The 17,517-nt window shown below is 44.2% G+C and overlaps 1 protein-coding gene across 4 annotated transcripts in view; it reads right to left on the bottom strand.

Annotated features, from left to right (window-relative positions):
• Positions 1 to 17,517, bottom strand: part of cop1 (COP1 E3 ubiquitin ligase) — an 82,693-nt gene that overhangs the window by 6,434 nt on the left and 58,742 nt on the right. For all 4 annotated transcript variants that reach the window (XM_048602206.1, XM_048602209.1, XM_048602207.1 and 1 more), the window contains 6 exons: positions 14,001 to 14,109; positions 11,579 to 11,660; positions 10,756 to 10,872; positions 6,633 to 6,750; positions 3,522 to 3,646; positions 2,752 to 2,912 (listed from right to left, as the gene is read on the bottom strand). In XM_048602206.1, the coding sequence (XP_048458163.1) occupies positions 2,752 to 2,912; positions 3,522 to 3,646; positions 6,633 to 6,750; positions 10,756 to 10,872; positions 11,579 to 11,660; positions 14,001 to 14,109 (712 nt within the window). The remainder of the gene's footprint in view (positions 1 to 2,751; positions 2,913 to 3,521; positions 3,647 to 6,632; positions 6,751 to 10,755; positions 10,873 to 11,578; positions 11,661 to 14,000; positions 14,110 to 17,517) is intronic.

Raw genomic sequence — 17,517 nt, 5'->3', positions numbered from 1 at the left:
TGTTATCTCAGATTCTCCAGCATCTGCAGTTCCTACTATCTCTACCTCACACAGAATATGTTTTTGGAACATATTCAGCCAAGAAGCAGCCCATTGAGAAAACGGGTATGTAAAGGGAAGGTTCCTAGTAGGGTGATGTTCATCTGCTGGGTACACCATCCACAGCCATTACCACCTTCCTTCTGCAGGCAAAGATCAAGACAGTAGTGGGATATTCATCCTAATAGTCACTTTTGATTTAAAGACATTCCATTAGCAGAAATCTCAATGATAGATATTGGAAAGATAGCTTATAATCTAGATTTCAAACCAGAAATTTTTGAAACTGCACAAATTAAAAGAGGGCACAATTTTCATCGCTGATGTAACTAAAGGCAGTTTCGCCAGGCTAGAAAGTCTAGAACTAAGGCTCACAGCCTCAGGATAAAGGAATGAAGCAAACGCACTGCAGCTAAAGTTACAGGTGACAGAAAATTAGGTGGAAAGACAAGTTGTGAAGACGACAAACAGTTTTACAAGAGTGATGTTGATAGGTTAAGTAAGAAACAAAAATTAGCAAAACGAGTATAACATAGGATAAAGTGATGTTGTTCATTTTGGGGGAAAAAAGAACAGACTATTTTAATGGAGAAAAACCACAGAAAACTGCAACACAAAGCTAGTGTACTCAGGTGCAGCAGATCATCAGAAAGGCTAATGTTGGCCGTTATTTCAAGGGGGTTGGAGTACGAGAGTAAGGAAGTTGTACCGCAACAGTACAAGGTGCTGATGAGACTGCATCTGAAGTACTGAGTGTGTTTTGGTTTCCTTATTGAAGAAAAGATAGCGTTTAATTGGAGGCAGTTCAGAGAAATTGAACAAGGATGATCTCTAGTGTACAGGGATTGTCTTACGAGCAAAGATAAAACAGGTTAGGACTCTATTTACTGGAGTTTAGAAGAATGAGAGGTGATCTCATTGAAACATACAGAAATCTTAATGGGTTTGAAAGGATAAATGCTGAAAAGTTGTTCCATCTTCATGAGAGATCCAAGGACCAGAGAGCATAGTCTCTAGAATAAAGGGGTGACAATTTAAGATTGAAATGAGGAGGAACTTCTTCTCAGAGTTCAGTGTCTTTGGAACTCCTTGCCACAAACAGCTGTAGGGCAGAATCCTTGCGTATATTAAAGCTGAGACAGATAGATTCTTGGTCAGTAGGGGAATAAAGGGTTAGAGAGAAAGGGCAGGAAAGTGGTCATGTGGAATGTTTGATCAGGCATGATCAGGGTGGCACAGTGGTTCCATCATTAGCACTGCTGCCTCTCAGTGCTAGGGACCTGGGTCCGATTCTAGCCTTGGGCGACTGTCTGTGTGGAGTTTGCATGTTTTCCCCGTGTCCGCGTGGGTTTCCTCTGGATGCTCCAGTTTCCTCCCACAGTCCAAAGATGTGCAGGTTAGGAGGATTGGACGTGCTAATTGACCCGTAGTGTGTAGGGATGTGCAGGCTGGGTGGATTAGTTATGGTAAATGCAGGATTATGGGGATAGGGTTGGGGTGGCTGGGCCTGCATGGAGAGTCACTGCAGACTCGATGGGCCAAATGGCTTCTATGTACAATGTAGGAATTCTATGATTCTATAAAAGGGTCAGCCACCGAAGACCAGGATCAGAAAACAGTTTCTCATTGCAAGTTATTGGAATTTTCAACCCAGAGAGTCATGGGTGCTCAAACCATCACGGCTGCCTGTGACAAACTGGTGTTAGAAAGAGAATCAAGGTATATGGGATAGCAAGAGAGTGAAGACGTGAGGTAGAAAATCAGCCACAAAATTATTCAATAGTGGAGCAGGTTCATCACCCATTTCTCATCATGATCAATCTCCGTTAACATGTGGGTCAAAGGGTGGGGTGGTCAACAGATCAAAGGAACAGGAGGCAGCATGAACTCAGAGGGCATGACAGGCACACCAAGGAAAGATGCAAATTTAGAGCTGGGTACACTGTATCCGAGGCGGTCTAATCTGGTGAACCAGTGAAAGGAAGGCACTGTGGAGAAATTTCCTCACTCGAACCTTAGCAAATCTTTGGAATGCCCTTTCCTGGGGGTTGAGTCATCTAGTGTATTCAAGCACCAACTGTACATAAGTTGTGACTTCATGTTACAGCTGTACCAAGTCATAAGTCACACAATGCCAGGTTATAGTCCAACAGGTTTATTTGAAATCACAAGCTTTCGGAACAGTACTTTGAAAGCTTGTGATTTCAAATAAACCTGTTGGACTATAACCTGGTGTTGTGTGACCTCTGACCTTGTCTACTCCAGTTCAACACTGACACGTGCACATCACAGCTGTTCCAGACATTGGTAAGACCACATTTGGAGTAGTGTACACAATTCTGGTCTCACTGCTATAGGAAGGATACTTTTGAACTGGAAAAGGTGCCAAAAAGGATGTTACCAAAGATTTAAAAGGGATCTGATGGGCATTTTTTCCAAGAGGGTGGTGCATATATGTAATGTCTGCCAGAGGAAGTGATAGAGGTAAGTACATTACAACATTTAAAAGACATTCAGAAAAGTACATGAATAGGAAAGGTTGAGAGAGATATGGGCCAAAGACAGGAAAATTGGATTAGTTCAGTACAGGAAACCTGGTTGGCATGGACAAATTGGGCTGAAGGGTCTGTTTCCATGCTGTATGGCTATCAACACACTGATATTATTCAACTTACGTCTGATTAACACTATCACTATCACATTATCACTTACCCCATCTGGTAACGCTCTCCAGCACACCGCACTGACAAATTCATTGCTGTCATCCTCCTTTTTGTCCTTGTCCAAGACACTTTTAACTGTGTCAAACTTGAAGGTTAGCAGTGTTTTTGAGAGCCCCTTGTAGTAGAGGTAGAGAGAATTGTTTTCACTTCCTAGAAAAAAAATGAGGCGTCGGACATTAATGTTTGGATTTGTGCAATTTTCACTAAATTACAAAACACTCAACAATAGCAATATCTCCCTTCCGACAGTAAGCCCAATGAGACTGGAACTGCCCACCGAAACTTGTGCATCTTTTAACTTGTTCCTTGAAACCACTTGTCCAACCAATGTGACTCAACATGGGGAGCTCAGACAAGTCAGTCACAGTCATAGAATACCTACAGTGTGGAAAGAGGCTGTTCAGGCCATCAAGTCTGCATTGAACCTTTGAAGAGCGTCCCATTCGCACCAAGACCCTACCCTTTCCCCGTAACCCCTCATTTACCATGGTTAATCCACCTAGCCTGCACACCTTTGGACTGTAGGAGGAAACATGTGACATGGGGAGAATGTGCAAACTCCACACAGACGGTCACCCGAAGCTTAATTGAACCTGGGTCCTTCAAGCCGTGATGCAGCAGAGCTAACCACTGAGCCATGATGCCGTCCGGTTTTGTTGGGCCTGCGTTCAGGAATGGGTTTGTGTCAACACATTCCCTCACTTACAAATGATGCAGATTCTCCCTAATTGAACATCAGTAGAAATCACAGCTACTCACCACAGGCAATGTAATCCCCGTTGGATGCCAAACCCACAAAGTTCTTTTCGTTGATGTGACCCTTAAATGACCGTAAACAGTGCGGCCTGTTCACACTCCAGAGCTTCAACTGGCTGTCTGTAGATCTGCAAACAAGCTGTCTGTCAATGGATGCAGTGTAACAAGCCCAGGAACCATCCCTCAATCCCTGCTGGACACAATGATGCATACTGGACACTGCATGGGAGGGCAGGGATGTATACCACCCTGACTGGAGAGCAGGAACAGGGTAAATCAAGGGATTTTTCTCACCAGGGATTGTTCTCACCACATGTGTGTGAGTGAGAGAGACAGAGAGACGGTGGGTAGGGGTGGGTGGGGAAAATGAAGATTATCAGGGTCTCGCAGTATAGAAACAGGCCCTTTAGCCTAACCAACTCTACTGACCCCATTTCTCTACACTTGGTCCATAGCCTATGCCCTGGCATCTTAAGTGCTCATCCAGATGCTTCTAAAATGTTTCAAGAGTACCTAACTCCATCACACTCTCAGGCAGCATGTGCCATATTATGGCCACCCTCTGGGTGAAAACAAATGTTTCCTCAGATTCCCTCTGAATCACTTACTCCTCACCTTAAAATTATGCCCTCTGGACTTAGGCACGGGCCAAGGGATTCTCACAATCTATTCTGTCTATACTTCTTTATTTCATACACCTCAGACAGATTTCACCCCTCAGCCTCCTCTCTGCTCCAGGAGAAACAAATCCAGTCTTTCCTCTTTCCTCATAACTGAGACTTTTCATCCGGGGCAACAGCCTGGTGAATCTCCCCAGCACCCTTTCCAGTTCAATCCTGCCCATCCGATAGTGTGGCGACCAGAATTATACACATCTGTGGCCTAAACAAACTTTCACAAAGTTGGAACAAGACTTCCTTGCTCCTATCTTCTACACCCCAGCTAATGAAGCTAAGCATCCCGTATGCCTTCTTCACTACACTGTCTACTTGGGCTGAATGCTTTAGGGATGTGTGAATTTGTTTCCTTTGTTCCTCAGTACTCCCTAGGGACCAACCATTCATTGTGTATTTCCTTCTCTTCTTAAACCTTCCAAAATGCATCAACTCGTACTTCTGGAGGATTAAATTTCATCTGCAATTGTTCTGTCAGATTTACCAGCTGATCAATATCAGACTGCAGCCTAGGACCATCTTCCTCACTATCAACACTACCACCAATTTTCTTATCATCATTTGCAAACTTACTAATTTTACCTTGTTCACATTCAAATCATTAACATACTTAACAAACAGCAAGGGTCCCAGCACCGATCCCTATGGTACACCGCTGCTCATAGGCTTCCAATCACAAAAACAACCTTCCACCATCACCCTTTGCCTCCTGTTTGCAAGCTAATTTTGGATCCAGTTTGCCATCTTGCCTTGGAGCCCGTGGGCTCTTACTTTTTCAAAAAGCTCAATTAAATGTGCTATCCCTGATCAATCCCTGCCTTTCCAAATATTGATTAGTCTTTGTCCCTCAAGTGTTTCCAATAATCTCCCTACCACTGATTAACTGGTCTGTAATTACCCGGCCTATCCATGCTGCTCTTGTTGAACACAGGAACCACAATAGCAATCCTCCAGTCACCAGGCATTTCACTTGTAGCCAGTAAAGTAAGAAATATCACTACCACTGTCTCAACAATCTCCTTCCGTTCCTCCCCTAGCAGCCTGGGATACATTTCATCAAGTCCTGGAGATTTACAAACAAAAACAGAAGTTGATGGAAAAGCTCAGCAGGTCTGCCAGCATCTGTGAAGAAAAGATCAGAGTTAACATTTCTGGTCCGATGACCCTCCCTCAGATTTTTCTTCACAGATGCTGCCAGACCTGCTGAGCTTTTCCAGCAACTTCTGCTTTTGTTCCTGATTTACAGCATCCACAGTTCAGTTTTTACCTGGAAATTTATGTATCTTTATGCCCGCTAAAATATTTAATACTTCCTGCTTGTTCATCTTAACACTTCGACTGAAATCTCCAGCTACAATATCTTTCTCCTTTGTGAATACATGGGAAATGTTCATTTGAGACCTTGCTCACGTCCTCTGGCTCCATGCACAGATTGTCCCTTTGGTCCCCATGCTTTCCCTGGTTATCTGCTCTTAATAAACTTATAAAAAGCCTTGGGTTTTCCTTAATTCCATCTACCAAAGATATTTTGTTGCCCCTCTTTGCCTTCCTAATTTTTTTAAGCATTCCCTCTACACACATACTCCTGAAGAGTCTCTCCTGTTTTGAGTGCATTTTACCCAACATATGCTTCCTCCCTTTTCCTTATTAAACTCTCAATACCTCCTGACATCCACAGCTCCCTGGGCTTGCTGCCCTTGCCCTTTACTCAGAGGATTAAACTGGCCCTGAACTCTCATGATGTTACTTTTAAAAAAGACTCTCACTTTCCAATGTAGATTTATTTGCAAGTAGCTGCTCCCAGATCCTGTTGAATGATATTGAAATTGGCCTTCCCACAATTTAGAAAGTTAACTCCTGTACTATCCTTATCCCTTTCCACAATGACTTCGAAACTGTGGGGAGAGTTTGCTGGGAGGCAAGCAGTGGTTTGAGATGGGGTCTCTGGAACAAGAGAGAGAGAGAGAGATGGGACAATAGTGGGAGAACCAGACTAGGTCCTATTGGCCAGTGTGAACCAAGACAGTGAGCATTAATTGAGTGTGGTAGGAACCAGTATGATGTTGGGATTGCTCACTAATGGACAGGTTTCCCATTCAAGCATCCTGTGACAAAAAGGTGCCATGGCTAGTGCCTACTGCAGCCCTGTTGATCAGAGCATCAAAAAGGGGCATGTGTACCAATCCTGGTCTCACTGGCAATTGCTGCTACCAGAAAAGGTGCAGGCATGGACTGGTTCATTGTGTTTTTGAGGCGTGTTCAACCTGGGGTTCCCATCAATTGTAACAGGTTACAACAATCACCCCAGCACACCAAATGTTCTGTTCACTGCTTACAGCAGCTATTCAGTCAGGTCAATAAGATAGTCTTTATTAAATTGGGAGTCATCACAGCAATGTATTTACACACCCCACCAACAGAAAAGCAAAACAGAACTCACGCTGAAACTATTTCTTCTCCACTTACAAACTTGGCATAGGACACTGCCTTGCGATGTCCTTTAAACACCATGATAGGCTGTTTAGTGTTCCGCAGATCATAGTAGTGAACACAGTGATCTGTGAAAATAATAAACATTTGAGCTTGAAAGATGAAATACATTCAGTAAGGTGCAGTTAGAAACGGTATGACAACATCAACACTAGCATCCAGTCACACAAACAGCCTTCTGCCACTACCCCCCGTCTTCTGTCTCTAAGACAATGCTGGATCCAACATACCAAGTTACCCTGGAGCCCATCAACTTTTACCTTCCTTATCGATTTCCTAGGTGGGATCTTGTCAAAATCCATGTAAACTACATAACTGCCCTACTCTTATTCAAACACCTGGTTACCGCCTCAAAATTTCTAGATTTGTTAGGCATGACCTCCCTCTGACAAAGTCATGCTGACTATTCCTGATCAAAACCAAGTCTCTCTAAATGGAGATTTATTTTGTCCTTCATTATTTTCTCTAACAGTTTCCCTACCACTAACATGAAACTCGCTGGCCTTTGGTTACCTGGTCTATCTCTTTCACTTTTCTTGTCAAGTGGAACCACATTAGCTGTTCTCCAGTCCTCCGACACTTGTGTCCAGACAGGATTTAAAAATTTGAGTCAGGGTCCCTTTAGCTTCCTCCTTTGTCTTCCACAGCAACCTGGGATAAAATTCATCCAGACCTGGGGATTTGTTCAATTTTAAATCCACAAAACCACCTACACCACCTCATTCCCTGCATTAAACTGTTCAAGAACTTCACAATCCATTTTCTCGAATCTTGTAACGCATCCTCCTTCTCATCCTACATCTGTGAAGACAGATGTAAAATATTCATTTAACACTCTGGCAATGGATTCTGGCTCCACTCAGGTTGTCCCCTTGGTCGCTAATTAGCCCTATCTTTTCCCCTGATTATACTCTTTCCCTTATGATTCTCCCTAATCATGTCCACCACTGTTTTCTCATGCCTGCTGTTTACTCTGCTAACTGCTTTTCTCAGTTTCCTCCCTGCACTTCCTACACTGCATACAGCCTCCACTGTTTCGTTCCCTTTGTATCTGCTGTACATCTGTCTTTTTATTCAGACTTGAATATTCCTAGATATCCATGGTTCTTTGGGCTTGTTGCTCCGAAAATGAATATGCAGGACCCGTACTCACCCCAGTACTTTCATAAATGCCTCCCACCATTCTGCTGTAGATTTACCCTCAAGTAGCTATTTTGGCCAGATCCTGCTTTAACTTTAATAAAATCTGCCTAACCCCAACCGAACATCCTTGTTGGAAGACCGTCTTTCTCATTTTCCATAACAAAAACTTAAAAGATATGTAAGCGTCTACAGCAATTACTCAAGATAGAATTAAAGGTTACATGGAAAAAGGGGGCATGATTGAGATGTATAAAATTATGAGGGCATAGATAGGGTGCACAGGAAGAAAGCTTTCTCCTGGATGGATGGATCAATGACAAGGGGGCATTGATTTAAGTTAAGGGGCAGAAGGTTGAGAGGGAATGTGAGGAAATACTTTTTCACTCAGAAGTTGGTGGGAATCTGGAACTGACTGCACGTTAGGGTGGGACAGGTAGAAATCCTTTTAACACTGAAGAAGTATTTACATGTCCACTTGCGATGCCAAGGCTATGGGCCACGTGCTGGAAAATGGGATTAGAATAGTTAAGTGGTTATTTTTGACCAGCAGAGACATGATAGCTGAAGGGCCTTTATCAGTATTGTAATTCTCTGAGACTGTAACTGCCTCTCTCAATCATCCACTCATCCCTCCTCTAGGTATTGCTGATTGTCTGCCTCAGGGTCCTCCACTTGTACAGCCTCTGGATGTTGCTAACTACCTGCCTTAGTTGTCACCAGTTGGCTGTCTCCTAAGACACACACACACACACACACACACACACACACACACACAGTCCTGCCCATGCCTGTTCCTAATATGTACACATACCAGATTGTAGGACCGAAAACAGTTAGTACTTTGCATCCCATTCTGCATTGTGTTAAACCCAATACCACGTTATTTCCAAAAAAGCTGGAGTCATAATTTTGAACAGAGGCTTCTGTTGTGAATGCCTACATTAAGTTCAGCTTACAACAAGCGCGTGTCCCCAGGACACTAGACCACACAAAGTGGCGTTTAGGTCAGATATTCGGCTATGGAACCTACAAACCTGAAAGGAACAGTTACATCATTTGAGGGCAAGAGTGGCAATCCATTAGACGAGTTGGCTAATTTGGAGTTTCAACAAGAAAAGACCAGAAATGATTAATCTTTCAATTCTGTGGATGACAAAGCCTGATCTAGCGATATTGTCATTGCTCAATAACCAGCTCAAAACTCTGCAACTACTGATGACTTCACAATCACCAGGCTGCAAGGACCAAATATGACTGAACACTGGTACATTCAAGAAGCACCATTTGTGAGGACTTATAATGTTAGTGTCCATGTTGTCCCTAGAGTTTAGAACAACTGTAATCAGTTTTATACTGCATAGTCCCAGAAAGATGAACTCTACTAACTGTAAGATGCATGGCAGATATTCACAAAGGCTCTTTTAACAGCACCTTCCAATCCACAACTTCTACCATCTAGAAGGACAACAGCAACAGAAACATCGGAACTTCACCACCTGCAAGATCCCTTCTCGGCCACTCACCATTCTGTTTTAGAAATATATCACTGTTCCTTCACTGTCACTGGATTGAAATCTCGGAATTCCCTCCCTAACAGCATTGAGACTGCCCCTACACCCCAAGGACTGTAACAGTTCAAGAAGAGAGCTCAGCACAACCTTTGAAGGTTATTCTGGATGGGTAATAAATGTTGGCTGAGCCAACAATACCCCATCTAATCAACAAATAAAAAAAACTCCCTAATTTATAGTAAAATTAGGTGAGTCTGAGATTGCCAGGAAACTGAAAAGGTCAGTTACTACCACATCCTAAAAGCAAGAGGCAAACAGAGGTCGACTTGTTCCCAGCTATCACTCAAATATAGAATAAAAAGTCTTTTCATATTTCAAGCTCAATGTCAAGGGTAGACACTCTCACCTCAGTGTCAAGTCAGTAATGAGGACAAGAACTAAGTGGTGCTAGCGGAATCCAAACCAAGCATCAAACAGCAGGTTACCATTTTTCAAATGCTGCTTATAGTACTGTCAACAATTCTTTCCATCTTTTCACGGACACTCAAGAACGGACTGAGGGGGTGTTAACTGGCTCGGTTGGATTTGTCATGCTTTGTGTACACAGGATATACCTAGGCAATTTCTCATACTGTAGAGTAGATGCCTATGTGGTAGCTGTACTGGGCCACACTGGCAGGTTCAGTAACATTTGCACTATGAAAGGGAACATGCCAAAAGTCATGTAATGGACTGAAATCAGCTCACTATTTTGTTTGTTCTTATTCTCCCTCCACCCATCAACTCCGACTAAGCTGTCTGTTGAATAATAGTCTTAATATCGGAAGCCTGGCTCAAACTACACTTGTTTCAGTCCCAGCACATCATGGTCATTCCTACCACCAAATCATAACAATAAAACAGGTAACAATCAGGACAGCATATCTGCCAGCAGTTCATCATCTGACAACAATTTATCAGTCACAATATGAGGCAGGAGTCTGAAGAGATTGTAACAACCATCAAAATGAGGTCATTTCTCTGTCTCTAGCCCTAAATGAATTGCTGAGACTAGGTGCACATTTAAAACGATAGTTCTTGGCGATATGGAACTTGAGTATCGCTGAAAAGAAAACACATTTTGTCAAAACTCGTTGAAACTCATCACAAGAATACCAATTTAAGGGGAAATTGGTGTACACCATAAATGTCAATTCTCCCCTTAAATTGGTATTCTAGCACATTGTCTTGATGAGGCCAAGACAAAAATCTTTGACAAAATGCACCTTTTTTTTTCCAGCAATATACATTCAAAGCAGATGGCCCTTTGCAGAATGATTCCAAATCACCACCCCCACAACAAGACAACACACTGCCCCAGTAATAACCATGCTCAGGTGGATTTCAGAAGTGGATCAGGTGGAGATTAGCTGAAATTACCTGCACAGCCGAAGGCCAGATGGTACCTGGAGCTGGGGCTGAATTTAACACAGCAAACATTTGCTTTTGCTTCAATGCTTGCCACAGAATTGTCGAGATTTGTAGACCACAACTTCACTGAAATTAAACCAACAGGGTTAATAAGAAACATCAAACAGCCAGGCGCACTTTAATAGGATCATATCCCTCCTCTGGGACCACATTAATGGAGACACGTGTCCAGTTATGAATTCAAGCAGCTTGACTGAATGTGTTCACTGCTGGATTTCACAGGTCAGGGTGGATTTACGTTTCCTTTTGAACAAGCTTTCATCTTTTAATTCTGCTTTCCTTCCACTCGTCAGAGATCGAGGGTCTATGGGTACCCAAGCACTGAGACACAAGTATGAACATCACTCTTCCTGACCAGAAGAGTCATGCATGCAAGTCCCACATGATTTGCCTGGTCAGAAATCTGCATCTCAAATCGATCTCTAATCTTTGGGTCACTGCACACTGGAGCCTAATACCATCCTATCCAGCTGGGCACACCAAGTGATCAACAACAGTAACCTAGGTCCAGAGAAGTGCTGAATCCAACTGGAGTGGTTACTGTTCTGTCCAGTTCCTACCTGTTTAATCCATGTTGGTGGTCTGCCACTCTGCACAGTTCTGACTTACAGTTGGCAGACATCATCTTTCAGTAGCTGATCCAATGAATCTTGACAATCCAAAGTGCTGACAGAGTCGACTTGACTAACAGTTTTAAGCAAGGTTTTGGGAAGTGCAGGGAACACCGGATTTAACAGATTTTATTAGTTCAAGTCACTGGTCATCAAATTACCTTTAGCATCATCAGAACCTGAAGCCAGGAGTTTGGGATCCATCAGATTAAAATCTACACTCCAACATCGCTTCTCATGTTCCTGTGGTGAAAATACACAACAGCTAATTAAAAGCAAACTCTCAACAAGCATACTGCTTTAACATCTTATAGATCAACAGGGAGGGTAAGTCACAAGCCTCACCGATGCAGAATTGTTTCACTTGATTGTTTATGGGGCTGTTTCCTGCCAGCATTTAGCTACAGGAAAATAAACTCCTGCAGCAGGGATTAGACGAAGTCTAACAACTGAGGCATAGAGCACAACCACATGTTATAGTATGAACAGAGCTGATGTTGACAGGCAGCACAAAATGCTTTTAACACTTGCTTATAGAAAGCCCCAAGTATGTTATACAAGGAATGAAGGTAGCTAGTACTTCATCAGGCTAGTTAAATTAGTTGATAAATGTAAACTAAGTGAATAAATTGCAGAGATATTTAATACGGATTATTTATTCAAAACAGAACAATCCCAGGCACACACATATACATGAAGTGGCATCAACTGACAGAACTTAGACTCCAAGTTATTGAGCTTGACTGAGGTGCAGAGATACAAGGGAAAGCTGTGTGTATATTTTGATTCAGGTGCCAGTCGTGCCCTTGGGTCAGGTCCAGAGTTGTTTAAGGTTCAGGGACAAGAGGTGCAACTGTGAAGTAAGGGGATCAGAAATAGACAAACTCGGAGAGGAGATTGAGAATCTCAAACTTTGCCTATGGCCAACAAGTATTTGGCATGGGCTTCTGGTGTGGATGAGAATAGAAATAGGAGCAACAAACAGTCACACAACGCCACGAGTCTGTACCGCTATTTAGTAAGATCACAGATGATCTTCTATAACTCTGACAGTCTTAGACCAGAAAATCACAATGTAGAATCAGCATGATTGGAATTAAGAACAAGTGGCAAAAAAGACTGGTGGGAGTGTTTTAATGCCCTCTAATAATTAACATTGTGCTGGCCAGGGTGTACATTTGAAAAATAAAGAAAGCAGTATGTCACTAGGAATATAATCATCATACAGGCTAATCTCTCTGACTGGGGAAAGATAACTAACAAAAAAGTATTTAGGAGGACAAATTCATGAAATGCATTCAGAGCAAAATGTCAAGGAACCAACCATTTATGCAACAAAACAGGATAACGTCATAATAAATCATATCATGGGATCCTCCAGGGGAAAAAAATGAAGCTGAAGTAATATATATTTAAGTATCAATCTACTTAATTTAAAGAAAGTCCATTCCAGAGGCATGATGGGGCAAGTTGGCCAAGATAAGTTGGGAACTTAGATGGAGATATGGTGGATTTTGGAAGGGGTCCAAAACTAGAGGACATAGGTTTAAGGTGAGGCGAAAGATTTAAAAGGACCTGAGGGATAACTTTTTCACACAGGGGTGGCGCCTATATGGAACAAGCTGCCAGAAGAAGTGGAGAAGGCTAGTATAATTACAACATTTAAAAGGTACCTGGATGGTATATAAATAGGAAGGGTAGAGGGATATGGGCCAACTGCTAGCAAATGGGACTAGGTCAGATTGGGATGTCTGGTTGGCATGGATGAGTTGGACCAAGGGGTCTGTTTCTGTGCTGAATGACAATGGATCTATGACTTATTGAAATCATTCAGAATTATAAACAAACATGGTGTTGTGCCAATTGTTGTAAAATCCCGACTGGCTTGCTCATGTCTTTTAGAAATGAAATCTGCTATCCTTACCCAATCAGTGCGACATGTGACTCCAGAACCACAACAATGTGTCTTAACAGTCCTCTGACATGGCCTTTTATGCCAGCTCAAAGGGCAACTTGGGACGGGCAACAAATGCCATCCTTACCAGCAACACTCATACCCCATCAAAGAATGAAGGAAAGTAATTCAATGCAGCAGCATGTCAGGCAGATAAGCTGCAAGTCACAATGACTGGCTAATCGAGTCACAAAATGCCCCTTTGGTAGTTCATAACAGGCAGAGCACAGACCATACTCTTCCAATTAGTGCTTTGAAACTCTAAACAAAATGACCAATAGAAGATGAGATTCCATGTCTGGACAGCACTTGACTACAGTTGCTTAATCACCCAGCAAGTGCACAACCCTTTCCAATGAAAGGATTCTGTTTTCAATTTTGGGATGTCTCATGGTCTAAGACGAAATGACTCTCTTCACAACGTGAATCATCATTACCCTTATCGGTGACACTATCTCCATTGCATCAATGATGCAGAGTTCACATTAATGACTCATGTGAGAGGTACTGATGAATGCGTGGCCATGTTAATGAATCCAGCAGCCAGAGTTCTGTTGTGGAGGATGAGGATGAGGATGAGGATTAGGATGAGCTGAGAAATTCTCAAGAGCTAGCAGAATTTACTTTACCTGATAGACTTTAGATCTCTGCCCTGTGAATCCATCCCACAGAATGACTGTCCCTTCATAGTCACTGCTTGCTAACAGGTTCTTGTGGTAACTGCTCCAGCTGATACAGCTGCAATCAAATTAGCAGAACGTCATTAACAGCTTCCCATTAAAGAACCCCTCCACAACAGACTTCAAATGATGCATGATAGTAGGAACTGCAGATGCTGGAGAATCCGAGACAACAAGGTGCAGGGCTGGATGAACACAGCAGGCCAAGCAGCATCATAGGAGCAGAGAGGCTGACGTTTCGGGCCTAGACCCTTCATCAGAAAAGGGGGAGGGGAAGGGGGTTTTGAAATAAATAGGGAGAGAGTGGGAGGCGGATAGAAAAGGGATAGAGGAGAGGATAGGTGGAGAGGAAACAAACAGGTCGAAGAGGCGGGGATGGGGCCAGGAAAGGTGAGTGTAGGTAGGGAGTTAGGAAGGGGATAGGTCAGTCCAGGGAGGACGGACAGGTCAAGGGGGCGGGATGAGATTGGTCGGTAGGAGATGGAGGTGCGGCTTGAGGTGGGAGGAGGGGATAGGTGGGAGGAAGAACAGGTTAGGGAGGCAGGGACGAGTTGGACTGGTTTTGGGATGCGGTGGGGGGAGGGGAGATTTTGAAACTTGTGAAATCCACATTGATACCATTGGGCTGCAGGGTTCCCAAGCGGAATATGAGTTGCTGTTCCTGCAACCTTCGTGTGGCATCGTTGTGGCACTGCAGGAGGCCCAGGATGGACATGTCGTCTGAGGAATGGGAGGGGGAGTTGAAATGGTTCGCGACTGGGAGGTGCAGTTGTTTGTTGCGAACCGAGCGTAAGTGTTCTGCAAAGCGGTCCCCGAGTCTCCGCTTGGTTTCCCCGATGTAGAGGAAGCCACACCGGGTACAGCGGATGCAGTATACCACATTGGCAGATGTGCAGGTGAACATCTGCTTGATGTGGAAAGTCTTCTTGGGGCCTGGGATGGGGGTGAGGGAGGAGGTATGGGGGCAGGTTTAGCACTTCCTGCGGTTGCAGGGAAAAGTGCCGGGTGTGGTGGAGCTGGAGGGGAGTGTGGAGCGGACAAGGGAGTCACGGAGAGAGTTGTCCCTCCGGAAAGCAGATAAGGGTGGGGAGGGAAAGATGTCTTTGGTGGTGGGGTCGGATTGCAGATGGCGGAAGTGTCGGAGGATGATGCGTTGGATCCGGAGGTTGGTGGGGTGGTACGTGAGGACGAGGGGGATTCTTTTTTGGTTTTTATTGCGTGGACGGGGTGTGAGGGATGAGGTGCGGGAGATGTGGGAGACACGGTTGAGGGCGTTCTCGACCACCGAGGAGGGGAAGTTACGGTCCTTGAAAAACGAGGACAACTGAGATGTACGGGAGTGGAATGCCTCATCCTGGGAGCAGATGCGGCGGAGGCGAAGGAATTGGGAATAGGGGATAGCATTTTTGCAGGAAGGTGGGTGGGAGGAGGAGTATTCTAGGTAGCTGTGGGAGTCGGTGGGCTTGAAATGAATATCGGTTTCGAGGTGGTTGCCCGATATGGAGACAGAGAGGTCCAGGAAGGGGAGAGAGGTGTTAGAGATGGTCCAGGTAAATTTAAGGTTGGGGTGGAAGGTGTTAGTGAAGTGTATGAACTGTTCGATCTCCTCGTGGGAGCACGAGGCGGCACCGATACAGTCATCAATGTAACGGAGGAAGAGGTGGGGTTTAGGGCCGGTGTAGGTACAGAAGAGGGATTGTTCCACGTAACCTACAAAGATTTCACAAGTTTCAAAATCTCCCCTCCCCCCACCGCATCCCAAAACCAGTCCAACTCGTCCCTGCCTCCCTAACCTGTTCTTCCTCCCACCTATCCCCTCCTCCCACCTCAAGCCGCACCTCCATCTCCTACCGACCAACCTCATCCCGCCCCCTGGACCTGTCCGTCCTCCCTGGACTGACCTATCCCCTTCCTAACTCCCTACCTACACTCACCTTTCCTGGCCCCATCCCCGCCTCTTCGACCTGTTTGTTTCCTCTCCACCTATCCTCTCCTCTATCCCTCTTCTATCCGCCTCCCACTCTCTCCCTATTTATTTCAAAACCCCCTTCCCCTCCCCCTTTTCTGATGAAGGGTCTAGGCCCGAAACGTCAGCCTCTCTGCTCCTATGATGCTGCTTGGCCTGCTGTGTTCATCCAGCCCTGCACCTTGTTGTTTCAAATGATGCATACCAACATCTGGCCTGCCTGACCATTGGAGCAGGAGGCCATTTGGCTCCATAATAATGTTCATTTTTTCAATTAGAACGCAGGAATGTGGGAACCTAAGCAAGATGATAAGGGAAAGAGATACGAGGGTGATAATTAAAAGAAAAGAACAGTAAAATACAAAAATGTTAGTCAGGACAATCAAGGGCAAGAGACAAATAGGGCCAGAGCACAAAGATGCAGTTTACAGAGAGATATTGATTCCTTGAGTTAGTGGGGAAAAGGCTAATGGAATGCTTGTCCTTTTTCAAAGGGGTTGAAATGCAAGTGAAGGGAAGTCTTCTTGCAACTGTACAAGGTGCTGGTAAGATGACAGTTGGAAAACTGAGAGCAGTTTTGGATCCCTTATTTAAGGGGATTTTCATTTCATTCAAGGCAGTTTAGAAAGGTTCACTAGGATGATCTCTAGTACGCAGGGACTGTCTTATGAGCAAAAGGCTAAACTGGTTGGGACTCTACTCACTGGAGTTCAGAAGAATGAGGGGTGATCTCAACGAAATATACAGGATTTTTAAGGGGCTTTAAGGGTAAATGCTGAGGCTGCTCCCCCTCATGGGACAGTCTACTCCCAAAGGGCATAGTCTCAGAATAAGGGGCTCCAATTTAAAACTGAGATAAGGAAGAATTTCTTCTCTCAGAGGGAGAAGTATCTTTGGAACTTCTTGCCACAGAAGGCGGCGCAGGCACAGTCGTCGTGTATATTTACGGTTGAAACAGATAGATTCTTGATCAATAGGGGAAATCAAGAACGACGGGGAAAGGGCAGAAAAATGGGTAAGAGGAATGCTGGATCAGTCATGACACTATTGAAGGACGGAGCAAGCTCAAGGAGTCAAACAAACAGTCTACTCCTGTTTCCATCTCTTATGGCCTTATTTGATTGTTGCTGATCTGCACTCTTGCCTTTGTTCCAAATTCCTCCATAACTTTGGCAACAATCTACTGACCTCAGTACCAGAGGAGGGGCTTTGGTGGGGGGAGAGGAGAGAGGATGGCCAGAAGCGAGAGACAAAGGTTCAGCCAGAGATGGGGCCCAGGAGATAGCTGGAAAGACAGTCTGGAATTTCCTAATCCACGCCTTGATCAAAATAAAAACCGAAAGAACAGCAGATGCTGTAAATCAGGAACAAAAACAGAAGTTACTGGAATAGCTCAGTAGGTCTGGCAACATCTGTGAAGAGAAATCAGAGTTAACGTTTTAGGTCCAGTCACCCGGTTCTGAGTTTCTGAAGTTAACAAAATTTGATGGCAGAGCTGTT

This window comes from Rhincodon typus, chromosome 10 (assembly GCF_021869965.1).
Source record: "Rhincodon typus isolate 14 chromosome 10, sRhiTyp1.1, whole genome shotgun sequence".
In the NCBI taxonomy this organism is placed as follows: Eukaryota; Metazoa; Chordata; class Chondrichthyes; order Orectolobiformes; family Rhincodontidae; genus Rhincodon; species Rhincodon typus.
This window is presented reverse-complemented; position numbering and strand designations above follow the sequence as displayed.